Here is a 16,278-nt window from a genome sequence, read left to right as displayed (position 1 = left end):
GGCTCCAGATAGCCCTGTGGCCCCACTAGGGTCCCCCAGCCGCCCTTGGACACTGTTACACGTCTGGGGCAAAGCAGGCGGGAAGCCCAAGGCTCCATGAGGGATTCCTGAGGAGGCTGAGGCTGACTTCATGCTAACGGACTCGGAGTACGCTCTCCAGTCCCTCGGAGGTTTGCAGGCGGCAGAGCAGCGGAGGTGTCCCAACACGACTGTGATATCAATTGCGTTATCCTAAAAGTTTATGGAATGCATAAGTGGAATTAATACCTTTTACCGGCACCAGGGGCAATTATGTGTATTTAGAGCCGAGGGAAGAGTTCTAACAATGTTTATTGTGGAGATAAAAACGTGGGTTATTAGGGGGAAACAAGGGCACTTAGGGAAAAAATTACCAGCAATCGCTGGGGGGAGACCAGCTCCCAGGGGGAGAGGAGCTCCCAGCACCAGCTCTGGCTGGGGTCCGGGCCCCTGTGCCCATGGCCCGAAATAGGTCCTCTCTCCTCTCTCCACCATCCTGGCAGCCTGGAAGGCTCCTAGAGAGTCCCTGGTTCTGGCTACAGCATGGACAGTCACTGGCTGATCCCTGCAGCCAAGGTAGCTGGGCCTCAAGCCACCAGGATTGCATCTGGGGACAGAAGGCAGGACCCTTGAAGGACACGGTCCCATCCTGGGTTCTAGCAGCTGTGGAGGAGTATGTTCCAGTTTACATGTTGCATTTTCAAGGTCTTCCTTCCAAAACAGAGATAGCTGCTTGGACCTGGTGGCTGGCTCATTCTGTGCAATGCCCCTTGGCTGCGCCCCAGATGGTAGTATGGTGGGAGCGGCTGGCAAATGTCCCTCTCACAAATGTTCAGCAAGCACATGACAGAGGGTGGCCCAGAGCAAGACCCCGGCATAGACTCAAAGGTTCCACGCATGTCACTGCTGTCGCTGTGACCTTGCAGCACCCCAAGCCCTGGGGCAGGCAGGTGCTCTGCCCCCACACCACACAAATGACGGCCAAGGGTAGAAATGAGACCCCCCCGCCCTGCCCCAACAGCCTGGCCCCTCCTGGGCCTGCCCTTCATAGCTCTGTGGGGAGGGATTGGGACACCCCCCCCCCCGCCCCCAGGACCTCTGTGACCAGCAGTAAGGAGGCTCTGGCCCCTCGGAGGGCCACCTGCTTACTTCCCAGGGACGAAGGACTCCCAAAGCTCAGACTGTTCCTCGGCCCACAGCAAGCTTTCATTGCTGTCTGCAGTGGAGGAGAGACCTGCCGCGTGTCTTTGATGGGAGGGGGTGGGACCCTGCTCCTGGGGATTGAACTCAGAGCTTGGACAGTGTCCCTGAGCTTCTTTTTTTTTTTTTTTTTGTCTGTTGTGGGGCTTGAACTCTGGCCTGGGCGCTGTCCCTCAGCTCTTCAGCTCAAGGCTAGCTCTCTACTACTTGAGCCACAGCGCCACTTCTGGTTTTCGAGTGGTTTATTGGAGATAAGAGTTTCTCGGACTTGCTTGCCCAGGCTGGCTTTGAACCGTGATCCTCAGATCTCAGCCTCCTGAGTAGCTAGGATTACAGGCATGAGCCACCGGCGCCCGGCATCCCTGAGCTTCTTTTGCTCAAGGCTAGCACTCTACCACTTGAGACGCAGCTCCGTTTTCCAGCCTTTATAGGAGATAAGAGTCACACACTTTCCTGACCAGGCTGGCTTCAAACCACAGTCCTCAGATCTCAGCCTCCTGATCAGCTTGGATTATAGGTGTGAGCCACCTTTGATGGTTTTTAATGACAGATGCGAATTCCTCTGAATGCTGACCAACCTCTCTGGTAAGGAGGCCTAGGAGGTTCCACCCTCCCCATCCTGCCCACCACCGGCCCCTGGTTGTCAGGGAGATGCAGGGCCCCGGGGAAGGAGCCGAATCATCCATGCCCACCTCTCCAGGCAAGGTCAATGTCCAGGAAAGTCATAGCCAGAAACCTCAGAGGGACCTGTGAACCCAGAGCCCCCTTCCATTCCTCACAATGACAAGTCCAGGCTAGTTCAAAAGGCTGCAGTGAGTCCCTCATGGAGGTCACAGGTCAGGCTGGGACCTGAGGCAATCAGAGGCCTGGCTGCCACGGGCAGGGCAGGTGACCACCAGCCTCTCTGCTGACCCGGTGCCAGCCGGTGCCGGACATGGGCTCCTCACGGTCCTTGCTGGGCTCCTGCCTGAGTATGTTCTCCGAGTCCAGTGCCCGGAGGCTGCCCAGGGGCTGCCCAGTGTGGGCTGTCTTCTCAAGGTGGTCAGGACTGGCCAGCATGGCTCTCTAGCTGGCCATGTCTGAAACCACATTGGTGGTAGAGAGACTTATGTGGGCCAGCTCAGGGAGGAGGGGCTTCGTGTTGGACCCACTGCGGTTCGTGCACTCAGAACACTGCCCCGGTCCCCTCTGTCCCCGGTCCAGAACAAGGCCAGAGGGAGTCCACACCCTGCCCGGGCTGGGAGGCGAGGAGGAGTGGCAGCAAGCACTGGCACTTCACAGGGTGTGTCGGAGAATCCCCTCTGGGTGGGCATGGGGCCTACCCAGCCGCTGGGAGCCCCCATTACAGTCAGCCACGTCCTCACACTGATGTCAGGAAGAGCCAAGGGAGGAGCAGGGTAAATCAGGCCCCCATGCTCAGCTCCTTACCCCCTTGGGGCAGTGGGCCCAGCCCAGAGACCTGCGTGCTGACCTATGGGTAGCCTCACTGTCCACCTGGCTGTCCAGGCTATTCCAGAGGTGCGGAAAGCCAGACTGCCCAGTCCTCGGCCTCAGGTCCCCGGACCCGTCCAGCCTGGTCCTGTCGGAGGCTAGGAGACGGAGCTTGGAGGTCTGACTATGAAAGAAAGATCTGAACTCAGGCTCAGCCTCTAAGACCTCTGTGGCCCCCAGAGCTGTGGGAGGAGGGGCTCCCTTTCACCAGCAAGCCTACAAGGCCTCAGCAGTGGTACTCCCTGGCCCTGTCGGGGCCCAGCCCTCTGGGAACGCTTTGGGGGTTTTGTGGGTGCCTCATTATGTTGGCACGACTGATGAATCGCTGACCTTTGTTCCCGCCCACCCCCAAGGCTGTAAGTCCCAGCCCTCCGGTCCTACCCTGGTCTTTCCCTGACCAGCCAGACCCTACCCTGAAGCCTTTGCAGCCAGCCATCAGCTAGACACGATCACTCTGTAGATCCTCAGGATTCGAGGCGCTGCATGCTGGGACCCAGGGGCACAGACCCGATGTGTATACACTTCACAGTTGGAGGGCTCGCAGCCTGGGTCTGGGTGCCAGTGAGCCCTGACTGAACCGGCAGTTTGGGAAGCCAAGCTCTGCCTGCTGCAATAGGACAGAGATAAAGTGACAGTAGGGGTGGACTCAGGCACGCTGGAGGACGCAGTGTAGTTGTTCTTAGCTCCTGAGAGGGGCCACCGTGTCCCCAGTGTCCATGCAGACCCTCGGCTTCACCTCATGCCCCCAGGTCCCCCCAGACTGTGGGGGAGGGTCCCCCCTCCATGGCTCAGGCTGCTAGCACTGCCCACCTCCGTTCCTGAGCAGGTGTCCACCAGGCCCTCCGGAGGACAATCCGCTTCCCCCTCCAGCTCAGATCCTAGCCGAGGGATAAGGGGCAGCACAGGCACGTGGGCTGGCAGGACCGAGCCCCATGACCTGAGGGCCCGTGGGTTCCTCTCACACCCCGGCTGGAGGAGGGGTTTGGTGAGGTCCCCACAGAGCTGCTGTTGTTTGGCTTGGTACCTGGCTGGAGTCATGGTAGGACAGTCCCTGCTCTTGAGGGATGCCCCAGACGGCCCTCTACACTCCCCTCCCCACAGGGTGATTTCTTATCCCATCTTCTGGGCCCTAATACCCACTCTTGAGGGCTTACGGTCACCTTATCTATCGCTTTGCTGTGGCCTCGAAGCTCTCTGGAGCCCCCGGCCCTCTGTTCTCAGTGCGTGGACCCTCGATGCCCTCCATCACTGGAGGGCACGGATGGGGGGGCACTGTCACGTGTGACTCCTATCTCCAGAGAGAGGACTCCCCTGGGGCAGGGGCTGGCCTTCCCATCCTCCCTGAGCCCCTGAGCCGGGCAGGCACCTACCCCATGCCAGCGGGGACTGAGACGCAGCCACAAAGGGGCGATCACAGAGCGGTCCCTGGACCGGCCTCACCCAGGAGCAAGCATCAGGAGACCCGCTGTGCCCAGCAGATTTCGTGCATGTTCTATGGCTCATTCTGGGATCTGTTGTAGGGATAGAGAAGGCCTGTGGCCCCAGGGTGCCACCCTCAAGGGGGGTCTCCAGACCCCACGGGGGTAAGAGGAAAGAGGAATGCGGCTTTAAGCACACCTATGTGCACAGACGTGTACACGTGCGTGCATGTATGGAAAATGGATGAAAGTGAGTTACGAAAAAAAATCATTTTAAAAACCGAAAAGCCCCCACAGCCGCCCGGCTTCTAGAATCTGTTGTAACAGATTCACCCAAGCTGGTTAACGGTATTTGCGGTTTACAAGATTCAACATGTCCCGGGAAAATGACAGACAAGTTATTATCACCTCTCCACTGTCCTCCTGCCCAAACCTGCCTGTGCCGGGCACCCAGCTGCCGGGAGCGGGTGCGAGGAAATTAACAGCCCTGTGCCGTGCCCGCCCTCCGCCCGCCCTCTCACCCCCCCCCCCCCAGCCTTGCCCGGCCCGGGGCTCCCAGCCAGGCCGGGGCCCATCTTGGATGGGGGTGGGGGAGGAGAGGCAGGGAGGGCGGGCGGGGCAGATGCGCCACGCAGAGGATGGGCTGTACCAGTGTTTGGGCAAACCGTTTCCTGCAAGCACCGAGGAACACACGCATCCGAGCAGGCAAGTCCGGACCGCTCTGTGTCAACAGCCGAAGATAAATAAGATTTTATCAGCTCAGAATCTGTTGAAACACATCCATCTAGCGGTTCTAGGGGAGAAGGGAGGGGGCAGGCCGAAAGGAAGCATCTTGGGGTGACCTTGTACAGAGATGCCACCAGGGGCCCTGTCTTACCCTTTCCTCAGACCCTAGCCCCTGAGGGCTGACCTCACAAGCTGTGCTAGGGCAGGGGCTGGAAGCAACACATAGCCCCCCCCCCATGGCCCCTGATTCATCAGCTCATTCTTCTAGATATGGGGGACCCCAGGCCTCCCTGCCTGCGGTTCCTTCATGGAACTCTGAGATGTCCTAAAGGCCACTGTTAGGGACGGCCCTGGGGGCCAGTGGCCTTGCCCAGAGCATAGAAGGGAAAAGGGTGACCAGCTTCACCCTAGGGCAGTGTCCCCGCTTCTGTCTGCCTGGCACTGTTTGTCGGTACCCGCGCGTCTGGGTGCTCTAGCCCTGCGCCTGGCTCTGGGAGATAGCCATGCGGCCGGTCCCAGCACCGGTACCAGGGACAGCTCCCCGAGCTCGAGCCCCTCCCCGAGGCGGGGCATCCACTGCGTCCCGGGCCAGCCCTGTGGGCGGGAGTCTGGAGGAGATTTCCTGAGACCTCCTGGGATCTCACGGTGGGGCAGGGGGGCGGGGTAGGGGGGACCACCTCATGCACCCCAACCAGGACCCATCTCTGCCCAGCACAGAGCTGGGGTGGCCTCAGCTTTGGGCAACCACAGGAGTGCATGGCAGAGGGTAAGACCCAGGCTCCCTGGAGGACAGGGGCAAGAGGGGGCCTCGATCCTTGTGATCCCTGGGGGCCCTGGGGTCACGGGTCCCTGCGGAAGCGGGGGTCTGCTCGGGAGCTGCAGGGGGCCTCCTGTGCCTCCTCCCCAGGCTGGCAGCGCAGCTCCATCCCTGTCAGCACTTGGCTGGGGAGCCCAGGCCCCGCCCTCCCTCCAGGCGTGTCAGGGCTGCCCAGGAATGTGGCCACAGGGCTCAGTCACACCTGGCCCACCTGGCCTGCATACCCAGGCTATCCCAGCCCCAGCCCTGGTGGGCCTAGAACCAAATCTCTGGCCATGATTGGAGCATCAGTCAGAATGAGGGCTCTGGGTAAGGCCACAGCAGGGAGGGATCCAAGCCCTGCATGGCCCCTGCCCCGCTCCCCCCTCCCTCCCCTTGGCACCGGCTCTCTCTCCCCCATGGCCTTCATCAGCTGCACATGCCCATTTTCCTTAGGCAAGCCTAGGCCTGGCAAACAATAGGCACTCTGCACATGCCTGCCAAGGGGATGGGTCTCCCAACCGTCAGCTAGCCCTGTCACTACTGGAGGGGTTCTCCCCCACCAGGAAGCCCCCTTGCTGGCCTCTCTCCGGCAGAGCCTCTGGGAGTATGTCTGATACTCATGAGGTGCTCTGCATGAGCTGTGGGCTCGTTCTGAGCATCGCCTGGGAGCTGGCAGGAGGGCTGGGCACTACGCTGGCCCAAAGTGTTGGGTCTGGGTTGGGGGTGGGTTTCTTTAATGCTGGAGGACACTCGGTGCTTCACCCAAGACCTCTCCCAGGGCACAGCGTCAATGTGTTTATTGAGCACCAGCTGTACCTCTCCCGATCTGCTCTATGCTGCTGATAATGGGGTCTACCTCCCCTCCAGATCCTGTCTTCCAGGGGGAATGCACACCGCATGAAAAGGTGCTTCATCAATGGCAGCCACGGCCAGCTTACCACACCAGTGTCCCTGAGTCTCAGAGAAGCCCAGTGTCCTCCTCTTTGCATGCCAGCCTCCTCACCTGCCCAGGGTGCTGGCACCGAGCAGACGCTGCCACCGAGCAGACACTGCCACTGCCCAACCCCTCTGGCCTGCTCCTTTGTCCCCAAATGGAGACCACACTGCAATGCACCAGTGTTGTGCAGAAAACCAGAGCCCAGACAGATGCTCAAGAGGCAAATGAGTCCCAACCAGTCCCTCCTGCCCCCCCCCCCACTCCCCTGCAGCCTAAGTCTGAGGTACAAGGCAGGACAACTCGTTTCCCAAAGTATTGCTCTGGGCAGCCCAGGGGGGGCATTCACAGTGATGGGGGACCCTGCACCTTGGCAATCAGCCCCCAGGAAGCAAGGCCTCCCTGCAGCCACTGAGTTACGCCTCAGAGAGGAGGACCAGTCCTCTTACAGAGTGGTGCATGGAGAATAAGTCTTTCCTGGGTTTTAACAGGACTCAAGGTGCAAGCTTGCCCCTTCTGTGCTGTGCCGGCACCGTGGGCATTGTCTGTCTGTCTGTCCCTCCTTTCCCTTTTGTGCTTTGTGAGCATTTGCGCCAGCTGGGGGCACATGGATTCCTCTATGCTCACTGTTGTGGCTGGGGGTGGGGAATCCTTTGTCTGCAGGAGTTGGGGTGGTGGGCTCCCATCACATGCCACAGCACAGGCTCTGGATGTGCGTGAGCTCTCCCTGAGCCCTCCAGGTTTGGCCAGCCAGCAGTTTCCCATCTCTGACTTCAGTTTCTGAAACTGCACCATGGTGGACTGAGATGGGCGTTCCCCAAGGCATGTGTAGCTGGTGTGACTCCTGAATCTGAGTCCTCGCAGTGCACTCAGGGGATGGCAGGGCACACAAAGCATCCTCTGATCTGAGACTGGGGAACTCCCCTGCAGTCCCTAGGGAAAGAAGGGCCTGTGAGTCTCCAGTGCCAGGAACGAGCAGTGGAGGAACCACCAGCGTAGATATGAGTGGCCGCCCGGGCAATCTGGGTCTCAGCGGGGCAGCCTAGGCCACAGGGCAGAGGCTTAAGGTCCCATGGGGGAGGGGGCTTGATTAGGAAGGGCGACCTCTCACTGGCCCTTGCTGGTCCCAGATGGGCCTCCGTTAGGCCCTGGGCTTTGTTGTTTCAGGGGCAGGGAGGAGTGCAGACCAGGTTTCAGAACACGCTGGCTAGACTTGGAGGTTCCAACAGGAGAGAAAGTGTCAGGGTCTCCAGCCAGCAAGCCAGAGACTCACGGTCTCCGTTAAAGCGGGGTACATAGGGGCCTCCTCGCCTGTGGTTATGTTTCTTTGCTGTTGTTGTTTGGGTATTTTTTTCCAGTCCTGGAGTTTAAACTCAGGGTCTGGCACAAAAGCTCTCTCCTTGAGCTTTCTTTGCTCAAGGCTGGCACTCTACCACTTGAGCCACAGTTCCGCTTCCAGCTTTTTGGAGCTTAATTAGAGTTAAGAATCTCATGAGGGGGCTGGGGAGGTGGTTCAGTGGTAGAGTCCTTGCCTTGCATGCATGAGGCCCTGGGTTCGATTCCTCAGCACCACATAAGCAGAAAAAGCCGGGAGTGGCGCTATGGCTCAAGTGGTAGAGCACTAGCCTTGAGCTGAAGAGCTGAGGGACAGTGCCCAGGCCCAGAGTTCAGACCCTGCCACCAAAAAAAAAAAAAAGAATCTCATGAGGGCTGGGAAGGTGGCTCAGTGGTAGAGTGCTTGCTTCACATGCATAAGTTCGATTCCTCAACACTACATAAACAGAAAAAGCCGGACGTGGTGCTGTGGCTCAAGTGGTAAAGCGCTAGCCTTGAGCTGAAGCGCTCAGGGATAGCAGTCAGGCCCAGAGTTCAGGCTCTATGACCTACCCCCCCCAAAAAAAAAATCTCGTGAACGCTCCTGAACAGGCTGGCTTCAAATAACCATCCTCAAGTCTCAGCCTCCTGAGTAGCTAGGATGACAGGTGTGAGCCACCTCTGCAAACCTCTGCACTGGGGACAGAGGTTCAGGCCTGAAAAGCAAGGCCTGCTCCAGGCTGCCTCGTTCCCAACCCTCAGCCCTGCCCCGGCTCTACCTCCCCTCCCCAGCCTTTGCTCACACATAATGGTGTCAGGAACTAACCACTGCAGCAGTGAGGCCCAGGGGTGAATCACCAAGCAAGTGCTGAGCAGGTGCCTGAGTAGACGTGCCCAGCTCCAGGCTTGGAGGGAGGAATGCAGTGAGGACTTCAACAGCGGTGCAGCAGAGTGCTTTGGGAAGGGGTGCTGGGGGAGCCTGGCACTCTAAGAAGGGGTCACAACCTGGGCAAGAGTGTGGAGCCAGACTGTGATCTCTCCCTGCCCAGTACTCCCCGCTGCTAAAGAAACTGTACTGCCAAATCGCCAAGACGTGCCCCATCCAGATCAAGGTGTCCACGCCACCGCCCCCGGGCACCGCCATCAGGGCCATGCCCGTCTACAAGAAGGCAGAGCACGTGACCGACATTGTGAAGCGCTGCCCCAACCATGAACTTGGCCGGGACTTCAACGAAGGTGAGGCCTCACCAGTCCCCAGCCGTCCTCAGCACCAGGGTGGGCGGCCGGAGCCCAGCCAGGAGGGGAGGGCTGGCCATGGGGGTGGGTGAGCGGGGACCTTAGCCATTCCCTTAGGGGAAGGGAGGGTCAGCCAAGTGCCCCCCAGAGCCCCCCAGATCGGCTGGCGGTGATGCTGCGGCAGAGCAGGTGGCTGGGACAGGTCTCTCGGGGCCTGGGAAGTCAGGGTGGGCTCCCTTCCCATGCGCTGGAGTCTCGGCGCCCAGAGATCAGCAGGAGGAGTGGGTGGCTTGTTCAGGCTCAAGGGCACAGACAGGAAGCAGGGCAGCAGCAGGTCTGAGCCCCATCTGGGAGGCCCACCGTGGGGCCATTTGGGGGTCCTGGCTACCTGGCCGGGCGCTCTCTGAAGCAGGGTCCCCTCCTGGCAGGACAGTCTGCCCCAGCCAGCCACCTCATCCGCGTGGAAGGCAACAACCTGTCGCAGTATGTAGACGACCCTGTCACAGGCAGGCAGAGCGTGGTGGTGCCCTATGAACCCCCACAGGTAGGCCGGGACCAGGCTGGGGGCGGGGCCGCCGGAGCCCATTGCAGGGGGAGGGGGCGGGGCCTCCAGAGCCCACTGCAGGGGGAGGGGGCGGGGCCTCCAGAGCCCACTGCAGGGGGAGTGGGGGCTGGGGCCTCCAGAGCCCACTGCAGGGGGAGGGGGCGGGGCCTCCAGAGCCCACTGCAGGGGGAGGGGGCGGGGCCTCCAGAGCCCACTGCAGGGGGAGTGGGGGCTGGGGCGAGGCCTGGGTCTCACCTGGGTCCACTCTGACCTGTGTACAGGACCAGTGCAGGGGGCTCTTCCTCACCCCCTGTTGGCACTTGCATGACCTCCTACTGTGCGCACAGCTTGGGGCCTGGGTTCCAACTCCACCTCTCTCTGGCCTCAGTGTCTCCAGCCCTAGAGTAAGGGCAGGCAAACAACCTTCAGGTCTTTAGCCCTGCCTTCCGGGAAGCTTTCCCTACTAGCTCCTCTCAGGGCTGGAACCCACCTGGAGCTCCTAGGCTCTGGAGGAGAGAGGAGCAGGCTTCAGGCATCTTAGACTCTGGCTGGCTGAGACAGAGCCCAGCCAGTGAGCGCTAAGGGTGGGGTACAGTAAATTCTGTACTGTGAGGGCTGCAGTTATAGAAGGGAATCCTGGCTTTGGCAGTAACCTAGAAGGCGACTCCTAGACTAGCACAGGATGGCAGGATGAGGCAGAGAAAGGGAAGAACACAGAGAAGGGAACCGAGCTTTGATTGAAGAACCTCTTAGTACCCCAGAGCCAGCTTGGTGTTATGTATGCTATGCCAGATGGTTGGCCAGATGAGTGGGCGGGCAGATGGGCAGAGGACAGAGTGATGGGTGGTGGTCCCTGTCTCTGGCCTGACCCCCCCCCCACATGCCCTGCCCTTGCTTGCCAGGCTTGCCAGGAAGCAGGACTTGGGGATGGGTGGCTGGGTGGGAGCTACGGCAAGCACCTGCATGGGCGTGGTTCTGGAGGGGGAGCAGCTGGGGACAGGGGAGCAGGCTGGAGACAGGGGAGCAGGCTGGAGACAGGGGCGCAGGCTGGAGACAGGGGAGCAGGCTGGAGGGGAGCAGGCTGGGGACAGGGGAGCAGGCTGGAGGGGAGCAGGCTGGAGACAGGGGAGCAGCTGGGGACAGGGGAGCAGGCTGGGGACAGGGGAGCAGGCTGGAGACAGGGGAGCAGGCTGGAGACAGGGGAGCAGGCTGGAGGGGAGCAGGCTGGGGACAGGGGTGCAGGCTGGAGACAGGGGTGCAGGCTGGAGACAGGGGTGCAGGCTGGAGACAGGGGTGCAGGCTGGAGACAGGGGAGCAGGCTGGGGACAGGGGAGCAGGCTGGAGACAGGGGTGCAGGCTGGAGACAGGGGAGCAGGCTGGGGACAGGGGAGCAGGCTGGAGGGGAGCAGGCTGGAGACAGGGGAGCAGGCTGGAGGGTAGCAGGCTGGGGACAGTGGTGCAGGCTGGGGACAGGGGAGCAGGCTGGAGGGGAGCAGGCTGGGGACAGGGGGAGCAGGCTGGAGGGGAGCAGGCTGGGGACAGGGGAGCAGGCTGGAGGGGAGCAGGCTGGAGACAGGGGTGCAGGCTGGAGACAGGGGAGCAGGCTGGGGACAGGGGAGCAGGCTGGAGACAGGGGAGCAGGCTGGAGGGGAGCAGGCTGGGGACAGGGGTGCAGGCTGGAGACAGGGGTGCAGGCTGGAGACAGGGGTGCAGGCTGGAGACAGGGGTGCAGGCTGGAGACAGGGGAGCAGGCTGGGGACAGGGGAGCAGGCTGGAGACAGGGGTGCAGGCTGGAGACAGGGGAGCAGGCTGGGGACAGGGGAGCAGGCTGGAGGGGAGCAGGCTGGAGACAGGGGAGCAGGCTGGAGGGTAGCAGGCTGGGGACAGTGGTGCAGGCTGGGGACAGGGGAGCAGGCTGGAGGGGAGCAGGCTGGGGACAGGGGGAGCAGGCTGGAGGGGAGCAGGCTGGGGACAGGGGAGCAGGCTGGAGGGGAGCAGGCTGGAGACAGGGGTGCAGGCTGGAGACAGGGGAGCAGGCTGGGGACAGGGGAGCAGGCTGGAGACAGGGGAGCAGGCTGGAGGGGAGCAGGCTGGGGACAGGGGTGCAGGCTGGAGACAGGGGTGCAGGCTGGAGACAGGGGTGCAGGCTGGAGACAGGGGTGCAGGCTGGAGACAGGGGAGCAGGCTGGGGACAGGGGAGCAGGCTGGAGACAGGGGTGCAGGCTGGAGACAGGGGAGCAGGCTGGGGACAGGGGAGCAGGCTGGAGGGGAGCAGGCTGGAGACAGGGGAGCAGGCTGGAGGGTAGCAGGCTGGGGACAGTGGTGCAGGCTGGGGACAGGGGAGCAGGCTGGAGGGGAGCAGGCTGGGGACAGGGGGAGCAGGCTGGAGGGGAGCAGGCTGGAGACAGGGGTGCAGGCTGGAGACAGGGGAGCAGGCTGGGGACAGGGGAGCAGGCTGGAGGGTAGCAGGCTGGAGACAGGGGAGCAGGCTGGGGACAGGGGAGCAGGCTGGAGACAGGGGAGCAGGCTGGAGGGGAGCAGGCTGGGGACAGGGGTGCAGGCTGGAGACAGGGGTGCAGGCTGGAGACAGGGGTGCAGGCTGGAGACAGGGGTGCAGGCTGGAGACAGGGGAGCAGGCTGGAGACAGGGGAGCAGGCTGGAGACAGGGGTGCAGGCTGGAGACAGGGGAGCAGGCTGGAGACAGGGGAGCAGGCTGGAGGGGAGCAGGCTGGAGACAGGGGTGCAGGCTGGAGACAGGGGAGCAGGCTGGGGACAGGGGAGCAGGCTGGAGGGGAGCAGGCTGGAGACAGGGGAGCAGGCTGGAGACAGGGGAGCAGGCTGGAGGGGAGCAGGCTGGAGGGGAGCAGGCTGGAGGGGAGCAGGCTGGAGGGGAGCAGGCTGGAGGGGAGCAGGCTGGAGGGGAGCAGGCTGGAGACAGGGGGAGCAGGCTGGAGGGGAGCAGGCTGGAGACAGGGGTGCAGGCTGGAGACAGGGGGAGCAGGCTGGAGGTGGGGACCTGGGCTAGACATAGGGGCATTAGAGTCACCAGATGACAGACTGGGGTGAGGGTCTGACCTTTGACATGGTAGCGGGAAGCTCTGGGGTTGAAAAGCTATGTTGGAGTGAGCCTGGGGGTTGAAGCACTCTAAGGAAGTTGGAAGGATGGGGAGTCAGGACGAGAGCCTCCCCAGAGAGTTCGTGATAGCAAGGTGCCATGCTGTGTCTGGTGTGAGGCCAGCTTCCCAGGCCGGGCCCAGCATCGGGACCGGGCTGGAAGGGTGTGACCGGCCTTCCCATGCCCGGCCTCCTCCGCCCAGCCTGCTCAGGAAGCAGGCTCTCTCGCCCCCTGGTGGCTACCAGATCCCAGCAGTTCTGTGACAGGCTGCTGCCTTCTCAGGTCTTGTCTTTCGTCCCCTGACCCAGGGAGACTGTGAAAACTGCCCATTTTGTGATCTCAGCGTGTGCCGTGGTCAGGAGACCCAAGTTCACGCCTCAACTCTGCTCCAAACTTCCCCAGAAAATGGCGGGGGGTGTCCTGTGGCAGGGGGTCACACATGTACCACCACCACCCTTTATACACAGCTACTCACACACAAGCCCGTCCCCATCTCCAGCCTGCATCCCCAGTGGCAGGAGATTCTTGAGGCGGGCAGACCGCAGGCTCTGCCTCCCTGAAAACAGAGACCAGATCTAAAGCCTCATAAAGCCCAGCAGGAGCTTGGTATTCAGTGTACTATATGATGGGAAGGGGAAGGACAGACAGATGCTTGAACAGATGGATGGACGGACAGATGGACAGGCATGTGACTGTATGGATAGATAAATAGATGAGTGAGTGGATAAAGGGACAGATGGACAGACAGAAGGATAGACAGGAAGAAAGGACAAATGAATGGACACACTGATGGATGGATGGGCAGATGGAAAGATGGATGGAGGAATTAGTGAGTGGACAGTTAGATGGCGGATGCATGGATGAGTGGGTAGCTGGATGGGTGGGTAGATGGGTGAGTGGATGACAGAGGCTGGGGAGTCTCGGGCCCTCCTACTCTAGTGCGTGGTCCCTGCCTGCTGACGCCAAGCCTCCTCCCTACCTTCTCTGCCGTAGGTGGGAACAGAATTCACCACCATCCTGTACAACTTCATGTGTAACAGCAGCTGTGTGGGGGGCATGAACCGGAGGCCCATCCTCATCATCATCACCTTGGAGACCCGGGAGTGAGTCTGCTGGTGACAGGGAGGTGCACGCAGGCCGGGGACTTGGGCAGCACTGGGGCGGGGGGGAGAGAGGACATGCTGTGGACACAAGGCAGCCAAGGCCAACGGCTGGTGTGGGATGCTGGGAGCCGGCAGGGGGGAGCAGCTGCTAGAAGGAAGGCCCTAGCCTGACCCGCAGTGCTGCTTGGGCCTTGGGGGTGGAGAGGCAGGTTGGGAGCCTCAGGTTAATGTTTCAGAGCACCCTTGAAGCTTTGGCCTTGATTTGCCCTCCTCCCAGCTAGAAAGCTCGCTGCCCTTGGGGTCTGAAGTAGGTGTGCAGGATTAGGTGGGTCCCCCAAACTCACCGTTCTCCTGTACCCCGCCCCCCCCACAGTGGACAGGTGTTAGGCCGCCGGTCCTTCGAAGGCCGGATCTGTGCCTGCCCTGGCAGGGACCGCAAGGCCGACGAGGACCACTACCGGGAGCAGCAGGCTCTGAACGAGAGCGCCTCGAAGAGCGGGGCTGCCAGCAAGCGCAGTGCGTGGGGCTCCAGGCGGGGCTGTGGGCGGGCGGCATGGCTGGGCGGAGCTGGGCATGCTTGGGCTGGGGCCGTACACTGGCAGGCCATCATGAACACCCGCGTCCAGAGCCCAGAGACCTCCCTGAGCGAGCACAGCCCGGGTATCCCACTGACCCTGGGCCTCCGGAACTGGGGACCTCAGAGGGCCAGGGACCATGCGGCCCCCTGTGTCCAGCTCCATCTGGCATGGGCAGTACCCAGGTTTACCCTGTGCTGGTGCTGTACCCAGGGGTGGGTCAGCTCACGTCGGGGGTGGGGGTGTCTGTTACCTGCGTCCCAGGCTTTGCCTTCTGCGTTGGGCCTGGCTCACTGGTCTTTCCTGCCTCCCCGCTCCTCCCCGCCTCCAGCCTTTAAGCAGAGCCCGCCCACCATGCCTTCGCTGGGTGCCAATGTGAAGAAGCGACGGGCTGGGGATGAGGACATGTACTACATGCACGTGAGTGAGGACCCCGCGCCAGGCTGTGCCCAGGACAGCCGGCCTTCCTGGGCTGTGATCTGCAGAGCCGGGCCTGGGGAGCCCCAGAGGGGGCCTGGGAGAGCCGAGACCCCGGCCCTGAGGGAGGTGGGAGGGAGTCAGACCCAACCCGGGGAGACCACAGCGAGGACCGGAGGGCTGACCAGGACAGCAGCGGGACTCAAAACCCCAAGAGCGCCCTGAACAACAGATGCCTCCTGTAATTCCTTGGTCAAGCTGCCCTGCCCACTAGTGTGGAAACTGCGTGGGAACCTGGTGCTCCCGAAGCCTGGCACTTGGCGTGGTACAGCTGTGTTCACGGCTGTCTGTGACCACTTGGCTGGTGAACTAAGTCACCCTGGCCTCTGACAGCACTCGTCCCCAGTGATGGGGAATGTTTTCTCCTGAGCAGTCAAGAGCAGTTCCCTCCCACAAAACCCTATGTCTGTTGGGTAGAAAGAAGGACCAGGGCCTGGGGCTGGGAGGAGTGGACACAGTTCCTCTGGACAGGGCTTCACTACTGTCCAGGGCTCAGGGCAGACATGTTCCTGGAAAGAGAAAGGGCCAGAGGAGCCAGTCTTTAGGGTGCTGGGGAGCCTCCAGAAGAGCAATGCTTCATCCTGCACCAGGCCTCCCCTGAAGCTGCAGCTGGCCCCTCCCACCAGGCCCCCACCAGGGCTGCACCAGCCCCACCACCACCAACCAGGGCTGCAGCCGGCCCCTCCCACCAGGGTCGGGCTGGAGAAGTCCTGTCTGCACTTGGGCACAGGGTCCGCCTCTCTGCGCTCAGGTGCGAGGCCGGGAGAACTTTGAGATCCTGATGAAGGTCAAAGAGAGTCTGGAGCTGATGGAGCTCGTGCCGCAGCCCCTGGTAGACTCTTATCGGCAGCAGCAGCAGCAGCAGCAGCTCCTGCAGAGGCCGTGAGTGAGCCGCATTCACCCTGGCCCTGGCCCAGCCGCACCACCTGGGTAGGGAAAGTGGGACTCTCAGGAGCCCTGATGGTAGGGGCCACCGGACAGGCAGTGGGGCCAGGCCTCTAACTGCACTGTCTCCTCCAGGGAGCCTGCTGGAACTGTGGGCTGCCCTGGAGTCCAGGGTCACAGCCTTCCCTGACCACGTCCCCCTCCGAAGCTCAAGAGAGAGGAGAGGCAGGGAGGGGAGTGGGACAGTGGGAGACGGATACCGGTGGCCGCGGCACACCTCCGCTCCCAACGGGCTGAGCACCGTGCTGGAGATGCAGATGGGTGGGGGCAGCTGGAGGCGGGGCATGAAGCTGTTCTGAGGGTTCACTAGGGTCAGGGTCTCCATCACCCCCCCAGGGACATCTTGTAGGTGCCCGACCGGGGCGGAGGGGGAGGCGCAGAGC

General features: G+C 61.9%; 1 protein-coding gene across 4 annotated transcripts in view; it reads left to right on the top strand.

Annotated features, from left to right (window-relative positions):
- Tp73 (tumor protein p73) overlaps window positions 1-16,278 on the top strand; it is a 44,090-nt gene that overhangs the window by 24,665 nt on the left and 3,147 nt on the right. For all 4 annotated transcript variants that reach the window (XM_042702015.1, XM_042702016.1, XM_042702013.1 and 1 more), the window contains exons 4-9: window positions 8,950-9,136; window positions 9,565-9,680; window positions 13,789-13,898; window positions 14,272-14,414; window positions 14,805-14,893; window positions 15,702-15,832. In XM_042702015.1, the coding sequence (XP_042557949.1) occupies window positions 8,950-9,136; window positions 9,565-9,680; window positions 13,789-13,898; window positions 14,272-14,414; window positions 14,805-14,893; window positions 15,702-15,832 (776 nt within the window). The remainder of the gene's footprint in view (window positions 1-8,949; window positions 9,137-9,564; window positions 9,681-13,788; window positions 13,899-14,271; window positions 14,415-14,804; window positions 14,894-15,701; window positions 15,833-16,278) is intronic.

Source organism: Dipodomys spectabilis, unplaced genomic scaffold, assembly GCF_019054845.1.
Source record: "Dipodomys spectabilis isolate Male_0828 unplaced genomic scaffold, ASM1905484v1 ptg000299l, whole genome shotgun sequence".
NCBI classification, from domain to species: domain Eukaryota; kingdom Metazoa; phylum Chordata; class Mammalia; order Rodentia; family Heteromyidae; genus Dipodomys; species Dipodomys spectabilis.
Note: the sequence above shows the minus strand (reverse complement) of the source record. Positions and strands in the feature narration are given on the sequence as shown.